The sequence below is a fragment of the Mauremys reevesii genome, linkage group 11 (genome assembly GCF_016161935.1).
Source record: "Mauremys reevesii isolate NIE-2019 linkage group 11, ASM1616193v1, whole genome shotgun sequence".
NCBI lineage: Eukaryota > Metazoa > Chordata > Testudines > Geoemydidae > Mauremys > Mauremys reevesii.
The window spans coordinates 74,989,901-75,000,349 of NC_052633.1; the positions used below are offsets into that span (position 1 = coordinate 74,989,901).

Consider the following 10,449-nt stretch of genomic DNA (forward strand, 5'->3'; position numbering starts at 1 on the left):
CTGGCCCAGCTGTAGCCAAGTCTGTCCCCCCAGCCCTTTGCCCCCATAGTCCAGGTGTCATGTAGGTCGCAGCACGGGCGGTGCTCCCCAGAAGGCACCGGATGGCGGGACCTGGGGGGCGCTCGCCCCCTGCCATGCTGTGCTGACCTGGCCCAGTAGGGCCTGGTTGTCCTTCTGGTGTGTGTCAAGCTTGTCCAAGCACATGTGGGACTCCCCCCAGGCCATCCTAGGTGACACCAGAACCCCCAACCTGTGCCCAGCTGGGGGGGGCCACAAGGGGATTTAGTGCCCCCTGGCTGCAGCTCAGCAGTCGCCCACACTGGCCATACTGCCAGGAACTAGCAGATGTGCAGGTGCATGTCCAGCCACTGCCCTCTACTGGTGGGACTCAGTGCTTCCATTGTGTGTCATAAGCCCTGTAGCGCTACAAGCTAATGGGGATTCTCCTTTAGCTGCAGTAGTTTGGGTCACCTGGGTTTTATGGACAGACTCTTGTGAACTCAACTGGGTGCTGGCCCAGGCAGGGTGGTGTTCCCTGCTGTCTCTGAGAATGCCCCAAGGGTCTTGGGGCACCACAGTGACACCCTGGGCCGCAATGGAGATGCCATGTCCCAGAACTCAGTGCAGCTGGTCTGCCTGGATCAACATGGAGCATTGCATGCTGGGAGCTGTCACCTTCATGGGCCACAGCAGCACGTCTGGGCTACCCCACCTAGCCAACAGCCAGCCCATCCCCACTGCCTGGTGCGCCCAATGAGACGCCCACCTTCCCTTTGGGCTCTGGCTGCTGCAAAGGGGCTGGGGCATCCTGCATGTGTTTGGAGCGGCTCCCTGCCCTGGAGACGCTTACCCCAGTGGGGCCAGCACCCAGGGTGCTCAGGCGATGCCCATTCCCACCCGCCCTGCGGCCAGTACGTTCTCCGAGGGAGGCGTGCGCTGTCCCAGGGTACAGGAAAGACCCGGCCCACGGGCATCAGGGTGCTAAACGGGCCAGTGACCCCACTTCGTAAGGCCAGGCCGGCTCTGGTTCTGACTTGACGTGATGAACGCTTGGCTCGGACAGCCGCTGTCTGCACCACACGGCCTCACCTGGCCACAGCCCCGAGCCAGCAGCCCTCCCCTCCCGTGGGCTCTTTTAGGAAGCAGTGAGGGGTAGCGGCTTGTGCTGTGACCCCCACGCCAGCCCTGCGGGGGCCGTGGATCTGCCTTAGGACAGGGAACAGAAGGAGGAACCCGCCCTGCTCTCCTGCCCTGCCAAGGGGAGAGGTGGGAGCCGAGTCCCACACACCTGGAATGGGGTTCTCCCGTTGGTAGGACCATGGATCTGGGGGGTGCGGTGATGCCAAGGAACTACCCCGGAGGACGGGGAACGTCCCAGCTCAGAAGGATGAGAAATGCCAGCTCGGGACTCCTGGATGGGGCCCCGTGGGACCAGCTTGGCTGAGCTCCCCCACGACTCCTGCATCCAGCCCCGGGCGGCCGGTGGAGCTAGTGCCGAGCATTAGAGACACAGCCAGTGTTGATGGAACGCCGTCAAGCCATGGAGAACCCAGCCCAGGCGGGGGCCAGGGGGTCCAATGGGAAACTCCTGTCCCCGTTAAACATCTACTCTGAGTCGCTCTAGCATCAGCTGCTGGGTCTCCTTAGCCCGTCATCTGCTAGATCAAAGCACCATCAGCTGCCAGAGATCGGGCAGGTCCTTCTGAACGCTGATCAGTCGCCGCTCAGCCTTCTCCTGGATACCTCGCCAGGTGGAGCCGGCGCAGCTCTCGCTCTCGGGCCTCCGGGGTGCCCTTTCCCGAGACCTTTCCCATGCGGCGCCGTCCTGGACGCGGGGCCTCAAGGTGGGTCCTGGGCTGGCTGGTGTCGCACATCGAGGTGACGCTGGCTCCGAGATGCCTTCCCTACGTGCACGGCTGGAGCTCACGCTCGCCCTTCTGGACACAGAGCGCGCCACGGGGAGCTCAGCAGGACGCCTGGGTCCTGTGCAGAGTCGCCCACCCCACGCCAGAGCTAGGTTCTGTGTTAGCAGGCGCACGACCGGCCCTTTGGCCATATGAGATGGCACAGCAGAGACGGAGCAGCTTGGTATCTGGAAACCAGTGAGGGGGGATCCCCTGCTTTGAGAACAGCAGAGTCTGGGGGGTCTGATCTTCTTGGGCGACTGCTGCTGGGTGCTCTGTGCCCAGATGCCACAGTGACAGGCCCACTGCAAATGCATCCGCTAGGCAGGTCAACTCCGTCGCCACATCCTCTCCCCTGGCTCCCACCACCCCACGCCGCCGGCCTGCGCCCGCCACAGCAGTGACCCTCCTTGCCCGCTCTCTTGTCTCTGAGCACGTCATCTTTAGCCCAGGGCTGGTCTCTTCCTGGGCATCTGGGCAGCGCCCAACCCGCCGGGGGCAGCTATCCTGAGCGGGGACCCAGACCCCCCTGCAGTGCCCCCTGCTGCCAGGCCCCACAGCCCCGCTGGGGCCAGGCATTGGGGTCCAACGTGGGCTGCAAGGGAGCCCCAGGGCGGGGGGAGGGCTGGGGGCCCTGCCGAGCACTGGATGGCCCCCAGACCCTGCGGTAAGTGCTGCAGCGCCGGAGCCGCGGCCGACGGGGTGACACTGCTCGAATCGTTCGCTGGGGCTGCCGGAGCAGGTCCGGGCAGGGGAAGGATGCTTGGAATTCGTGTCCCGGAGCAGAGACGGGGAGAACACGCTCATAAGAAAGAATCCTGCAGGGCGGAGGCTGGTGCTGGGAGAGTGTGTGGGGGGGTGTGAGTGCCCCAGCGTCACCCCACGGGGAGGCACCGGGCAGGGCAGCCTGTCACGTGCCCCAGGATGGGGAGATGGGCCCCAGTGGGGCCTCCCCAGCTCCGTCACCTCCCAGCCAGCCCCCACTTGGACTCTCAGACTTAGCAGCTCTGGGGCAGAGGAGGATCTCCTGGCGCCCTCTGAGGGCTCAGAGCCGCCATTGACATGGCGCTGACAGGGAGACAGGTTACCGTGGTGAGCGACTTGCCTCTGCCCTCTACTGGCTGCAGTCAGACCAGCTCAGCTGTGGGTCAAAGGCCCTTTACTGCTCGTAACTAATGGGGAGTCGCCTTTAGCTCCAGGTGGGGACCCATGCTTTTGGGGGCTCAGGGAGTTGGGGCAGGAGAGCAAGAGATGCATTGATTCCTGTGGTTGAGGTGCTGCGCAAGGGGACGGCCTCTGGCGACTCCGATCTCTGCCCCCCCCCTCGTTGGTTCCAGGAGGTGCCCCTGGGGTGGGGGATGGGGTGAACCCTCCTTGGAGGGACTGGGGGGGGCGGTGCTGGGAGAGTGAAGGGAACCTGGCCAGGCTGGACAAGCTGCAGTGTCCTCCCTGCTGCCAGCCTGTCTCAGAGCGTTAAGCGCAACCCGCTCCCCAGCCCCAAGCCCCTGTCCCTGCCTGCCCCACAGACCCCCTCCCCCCCCGAGGTCTGAGTGTGACCAGTGAGCCCCCGTGCAGAACATGGCGGGGGTGTTACATTCTCCAAGCCCCTTTCTCCCAGCAGAGCCAGGCTCAGGCACAGGGACCCGCCCCCGGTGACAGGAGACAAACAGCCACCTCTGGGGTGGGACAGGGTACCCGATGAACAGCCTGCGGAGCCTGGAGCAGGAAGGAGAGATGCCAGGGCAGGGGTGGGAGGGTTAGAGTGGCATTGCCTGAGCCGGGAGGTGTGGTCACGCCCCAGCCCCTGGGAAAATGCCCCCACAGGGGTCCCCCCCCAGCCAGTGCCCCCTGCAGCACAGCACCCCCTAGCGTTGCTGGCCGGCAGGTTGCCCCCACGGCCCTGGGGGCCACCGGCTGATGCTGCTTCCTCCCCCGCAGATATCCGGGAGACGGCCTTCGTCTACGCCATCACCGCGGCCGGCGTGAGCCACGCCGTCACCCAGGCCTGCAGCATGGGCGAGCTGCTGCAGTGCAGCTGCGAGGTGACGCGGAGCCGGGCGCCCCCGCTGCCCACGGCCGGCCCGGGCACCGAGGGCTCCGCCTGGGAATGGGGCGGCTGCGGGGACGACGTGGACTTCGGCTACGAGAAGTCCCGGCAGTTCATGGACGCCAAGCGGAAGAAGGGCAAGAGCGACATCCGCACCCTCATCGACCTGCACAACAACGAGGCCGGGCGCCTGGTAATGCACGGCCAGGCCCCCCTCCCCCGTCCTCCCCACCCGATGGGCAGGGCACCTGCCAGCCCCCCTCCCCCCTGCCCTGCCACCGCTGGGCCGGCCCGGCCCCCCTCCCCCATCCGCCCCACCCGATGGGCAGGGCACCTGCCAGCCCCCCTCCCCCCTGCCCTGCCACCGCTGGGCCATCCCCGTCCCCCTCCCCCGTCCTCCCCACCTGATGGGCAGGGCACCTGCCAGCCACACTCCCCCCCGCCCTGCCACCGCTGGGCCATCCCAGCCCCCTCCCCATCCTCCCCACCCGATGGGCAGGGCACCTGCCAGCCACACTCCCCCGCCCTGCCACCGCTGGGCCATCCCAGCCCCCTCCCCATCCTCCCCACCCGATGGGCAGGGCACCTGCCAGCCAAACTCCCCGCCCTGCCACCACTGGGCCATCCCAGCCCCCTCCCCGTCCTCCCCACCCGATGGGCAGGGCACCTGCCAACCACACTCCCCTGCCCTGCCACTGCTGGGCCATCCCAGCCCCTCTCCCCGTCCTCCCCACCCTGTCCTCCAGTGCTGCCCCCCAGGCACAGCCGCATGCTGCCTGCCAAGCCTGCACCATGAACCATGTCACGGAGTCCCCGGGCGCTGCTCTGGAACTGCTCCCCACCAAGCCAGGCAGGACTCTGGGGAGCCTCCTCTCCCTCGGAGCAGCCTGTCTGCAGGGCAAGAAGCTCCCACGGCTTCACCTCCTGGGTCTCTCCTTGGAGCATTCAGCATCCTCTGCCCCTCCGTGCGCTTCCCCCAGTGAGTCCACCCCAGCGGGGTCCTGGGGGGGCCACAGGGTCCTGCCCCCCCACTGCGCAGTCAGACGTGACTCTCAGCCAGCCAGTAACACAGAGGTTTATTCAATGACAGGAACAGGGTCTGAAACAGAGCTTGTAGGTACAGAGAACCGGACCCGTCAGCTGGGTCCATTCTGGGAGGCAGTGAGCCAGACCCCCACGTCTGCCCTCACTCCTCATCCCCAGCCAGCTCCAGACTGACACCCCCTCCAGCCCCTCCTCTGCTCAGCTCCTTTCCCGGGCCAGGAGGTCCCGATCTCTTTGTCTCCAGCACCTTCAGCTGGCACCTTGCTGGGGAGGGGCCCAGGCCATCAGTTGCTAGGAGACAGAGTGTTGGGCATTTAGGTGCACTGGCCCCTTCCTCTGCAGCAATCCCACCCCCTGATCCCCCCACCTGGATACTTAAGAACTGCCGAGGGGACACTGAGGCCCCCACACAGTGTTCAGAGCAAACCTTCAGACCAGTCCCAGCGCGTCACACACCACACCTAGGGGCGCCTTTGCTTGACACCCACCAGCACACACCCACCTTCCCCCACTTCCCTGACAAATCCCTCCCCCATCACCCCACCCCCGGCAGGGTGCTTGCCCCGCCCTGGAAAACCTGCCACCCGCCCCAGTTCTGACCTCCCCAGATCTGCTCCGGCCCTTGCTGCAGAGCCCAGCTCACCAAGCCCCACGCTCCTGCCCGGGCACGGCCCCCTCCCGAGCTCTCCCTGGCCTGCTTCCTATTCCCAGCCACACCCCGGGCCAGCTCTGGTGGGCACTGGTCCAGTCTCTGCTGGGCAGTGGCTGGTGAGGTCAAGTCCCCCCGCAGACACTCCTGAACCCCCTCACTGACAGCACCCGGTGTACCCCGTCTCCTTCCGGGGGGCTGGGATCCGGTGGGGTTTGAGGAGAGGCTCTGGGCAGGGTCCCCAGTGTGGGGCAGGGGGCTGTGGCCAGGCCCCGCTGAGCGGCCCTGTCTCCCCCAGGCGGTGCGAAGCTACATGCGGACGGAGTGCAAGTGCCACGGCCTGTCGGGCTCCTGCACCCTGCACACCTGCTGGAAGAAGATGCCCCACTTCCGCGAGGTGGGCGACCGCCTGCTGGAGCGGTTCAACGGGGCCTTCAAGGTGATGGGGGCCAACGACGGGAAGACGCTGCTCCCCGTGGGCCGCAGCATCAAGCCCCCCGACCGTCAGGATCTCGTCTACTCGGCCGACTCGCCCGACTTCTGCACGGCCAACCGCAAGACGGGCTCGCCGGGCACACGGGGCCGGGTGTGCAACAGCACCGCCCCGGACGTGAGCGGCTGCGACCTGCTGTGCTGCGGCCGCGGGCACCGGGCCGAGACCGTGGTGCTGGAGGAGAACTGCCTGTGCCGCTTCCACTGGTGCTGCGTGGTGCAGTGCCGCAAGTGCCGCGTGCACCAGGAGCTCAGCCTCTGCCTCTGAGCCGGCCGAGGAGCCCACCGGCCCCGGCCCCGGGCTGCCCGGCAGCTCCCTCTCTCCCGGACGCGGGCGCTGGGGGAGGGTCTCCGTCCAGCCCCTGGGGAGGGGCTTTGCTGTGCCCCGCCCTGCCGGCCAGGGGCACCGAGGCCTGGGGGCCAGGCTGGGCCGTGGGGCGACGCTCACAGACTCAGTGGGGATGAGGCCGGACTCCCTCACTAGTGAACCTGAATCAGGCCAGGATGGCACCCGGGCTGCCCCCGCCCCGCTGCCTCCTCAGGCCCCCGCGGCCACCGGGCCAGGGGCTCTGTGGGCATGGGGGTGACATTAATAAAGCTATTTAAACACAGTCCTGCCCCCTTTCCTGGAGCAGGGCTTTTGCCACACCCCAGAAGGGGATGCTGGCCGGGGGGCAGCCAGCCACGGCCGTGCCCACGTGGGGACCTTGTCCGGGGGCACCCAGACATCGCCACACCCCACAGGGGAGATTCGTTTGGGGCCCAGCCGGTTCATGAACTCCACATACGCTCTGTCCAGCCCACGTCTGCCCAGGCTCCTGGGCACGGCTGCCCCCCTGCGTCTCACTCGAGCTGATTAGTCCCAGGGGCTCTGTCCCCCCTGCGGCCGTGCTGAGCCCCAAGCCACAGGGGCCAAGCGGGGGTGCCATGCTGCAGGGAGTAGTGCTGAACATCAGTAGGGGGCGCTCTCTGCTCTGAGGCGGCATGGACCCGGCGCGCCGCTCGAGGTGCATCTGTCGCTCACAGCAAACAATTCAGGTCCTTCCCCTTTAACGAGCCCACGCCACAGCTCCCAGGTGCCAAGCTGCTCACTCCAGGGCCTGGCTAATTTCTGGGGGCTGGGGGGGCGTGATTGCCGGTACCGCTAGTGTCCCCTCCAACCAAGGAGCTCCCCCGATCTCCGCTGCACTGAGGTGGGCATCCAGGCAAAGCAGCCTGCTCGAAGGCAGCCCGGAGAGTTCGCGGCAGAGCCAGGAGAGGAGCCAGGCCTGGACCCGGGCGAGATTTCTCAGACCCATCGATCGTTTGAGGGGAAAATGCATTTTCTGGCCGCCCGAGACTGTCTGAAAACAGCCAGCGGAAGTGGCACGCCCCTCCCCCCCGCCCCCTTTATAACCGCCAGCCCCACCGCTAGGGCGCTCAGGGCACAGCTACGTTACAATGAGATGCCCGTGGCTGGATGGTGCCAGCTGACTCGGGCTGGCAGGGCTCGGCCGTGGAGCAGTAAAGGTGCAGCACAGATGTCCAGGCTCCGGGACCCTCCCCCCTCGCGGGGGATTTTCTGACCCTTCCGCAAATTCTGGCCAATTTCAGATTTGGTTTGACGTGAACCAATGCTGGTTTGTCACGATTTTTGCTGGCCCTGCCCCCACCTGCCCCACTCAGCCGTTCGCCCGGCTCTGCTCGGGCGTCGGGACCCAGCTGGCAGTGGCTGGTACTGTCCCATGTGCTCCGGGCTCGCGCGCAGGAGGGTCACACTCCTGCTCCACTTGACGGGGAGTGATCTGGGCTCGGGGAGCGGCAGGGACTGGGCTGTGGGGCAGAGAGGGGCCAGGTGGCTGAGGCGGGGGAGATGCCAGGGCGAGGAGCCTGGCCAGCCCCTCCTGGATGGCAGCAGGGCCGGTCAATGGCCTGTTGCAGCCGGTGGTGGGGACGCGCCTGCTTCAAGGGAAGGGAGAACACCCAGCACCTAGCCCTGCAGAGCTCACCCGGGGGCTGGCTGATCCCCATGGGGGCCCTGAACCAAGAGGAGCAGGGCCGGGTTTGAGGCAGGTGCTCACCCTGGCTGCCAGCTTCTGGGGGTGCCTCCCCATGGTCTGATTGGCAGCTGGTTTTGCTCAGCTGATTGGCTGGCTGTTTTGCTGGAGAAGCGGTTGGCTTGGCCGCTCCAGGGGGCCCCATGGAAAAGTTTTCTGCCCTGGGGGGTGCTCTTGAGGAGGAGGGATGGGGAGGGCCAGGGTTCCACCACAGAGGCTGCTCTTGGCCATAGAAACACCCAACCCTTCGCTGAATTCTTTGCTTCAACAGTGTATCCTGTAGCAGTGAGTTCCGCAGGCTAATTAAACCCCTGCAGAAAGGGGCTTCCTTCCAGTGGGGTGGCTAGTCAGGGTGTAGTCTCTTAGGGGGGCACTGCAGGGGCACCGGAGCTGCCCCCCACTGGCAATGCAGGGCTCTGCTAGGCTCTTCGTGTCACACCCGCCCCCTGCCAGCGAGGGGAGCGCCCAGGTGAATGGTTAACACTGCCCCGAGAGGGCTGGCGTGGGAGCCACGAGCTGTGCCAGCGCTGGCCCTACAGCTTGTCGGGGAGGAACGGACAGCGCCTGCCTCTATGTCTGCCCAGAGCCACTGCTTGGAACGAGGTGGGAAAGGAAGAGCCACGGACACCTGGAGTGAACACCTGGTATTGTGTGTGTGTGTGTGCACACGTGTGTATTCCTGCATGTGTGTGCAAGTGCTTCTGTATGTGTGTGCACACGTGTATTCCTGCATGTGTGTGCATGTGTGAGTGCCTCTGTGTGTGTGTACACACGTGTGTATTCCTGCATGTGTGCACACGTGTGTGTGTGTGAGTGCCTCTCTATGTGTGTGCACACGTGGGTATCCCTGCATGTGTGTGCATGTTTATGTGTGAGTGCCTCTGTATGGGTGTGTGTGCACACGTGTGTATTCCTGCATGTGTGCACACTTGTGTGTGTGAGTGCCTCTGTATGCGTGTGTGTGCACGCCTGTGTATTCCTGCATGTGCACACTTGTGTGTGTGTGTGCAATCGTGCGTGTGTGTATTACTGCGAGTGCCTGTGTGCGCTGCCCTGTCCCCTCGGGGAAGGGGAGCAGGCTGACTGCAGAGCACGGGCGGGTCTCCGGCTCCTGTTGCTAGTGGCTGTTTGACTGACTCACTAACCCACGAGTCCTTCAGCCAACGGGCCCGTCTGTGTTCAAGAGGAGCTCAGGGCTGGGCTAGCAAAAGGCCTGCGGGTCAGGACTGAGGGGCACCAGCGGGGGCTGATGGAGGGAGTGAGGGGGCTGGGCCCTGCTAAAATGCAGCCACCTCTGGGGGTGCGGCAGCTACACCTGGGGGCTCAGTCTCCGTGGCCCGTCCGCTCTCTGGCTGGCTAGCACCAGATAGTGGCTGCTTTGGGGAGGCCGACAGAGCCCAGCTTCGGGGTGGGGCGGGGGGAGCTGGAGCCCAGCGTGGCACCAGAGCAGAGCTGGGGTCCCCTCGACCTGCCAGAGAGTTCCCGGGGTGGCTGCACGTTCCTTGGTCCTCACTGCAGCATCCTGGGGGGTCTCCATAGTAACCCCCCCCCTCCCTCCCGGATCCCAGCTGTTCTGGGGTGGCGGGGGCGGGGGATGCTCAGCCAGCTGCCCATGCACGTCCCTTTCTGGCCAGCAGAGGGAGCCCTGGGCCGATGTAATAGGCCAGCAGGCGGGGGAGGGGGGCACCCTAGGGACTTTCCCTCCTTCTCCCCCAAATGGGGTGAATTCACCCCAGCGTGGTGTGTCCACCGGCTGCAGCCCCTGCCCGAGCCCCCTGTCCAGGGCTGGCCCCTCGACCCGCAGCCCCTCCCCGAACCCGCCTCTGAGCCGCCTGCACGGTGCCATGGTGCTGCCTGGCAGAGGCAGGGGTGCCCAGAGCAAACGCCCGGGGCCGGGGGCTCGCTCGTGCCACCAGCTGAGTCGCCTCCGGGCTGGAGCTTCCCTGGAGCTGCTGGCTAGTAGAGCTCCTCCTTTTACTCGTGGGGTATGGGCCAGTGCTTTGGCCCAGAGCGTCGGGCACGCGGCCCCTGCGGACGCTCTGTGGTGATCTCACGCTAGCCCAAAGCTGGCCTTACTCCAGCTTTACACCAGCGTAACTGAGATCAGAGTCTGGCCCCACGAATCTGACACAGCGGATGCTACGTGGGCAGGTGAGCAACGCTTCGAAACCCTCACTTCCGAATGAAGCCCATTTCCTGCCGTTAATTTGTACATGCCTCCTGCAGGCAGTGAAATAGCTCCCCCGGTCAGTGTGTGCGTGTGAGTGTGTGCACGTG

General features: G+C 65.8%; 1 protein-coding gene across 1 annotated transcript in view; it reads left to right on the forward strand.

Annotated features, from left to right (window-relative positions):
* WNT6 (Wnt family member 6) overlaps nucleotides 1–6,721 on the forward strand; it is a 29,940-nt gene extending 23,219 nt beyond the window's left edge. Inside the window, exons 3-4 of the mRNA XM_039494847.1 lie at nucleotides 3,843–4,144; nucleotides 5,943–6,721. Of these exons, the coding sequence (XP_039350781.1) occupies nucleotides 3,843–4,144; nucleotides 5,943–6,404 (764 nt within the window). The 3' untranslated portion in view covers nucleotides 6,405–6,721. The remainder of the gene's footprint in view (nucleotides 1–3,842; nucleotides 4,145–5,942) is intronic.
* Nucleotides 6,722–10,449: the final 3,728 nt, after the last annotated feature.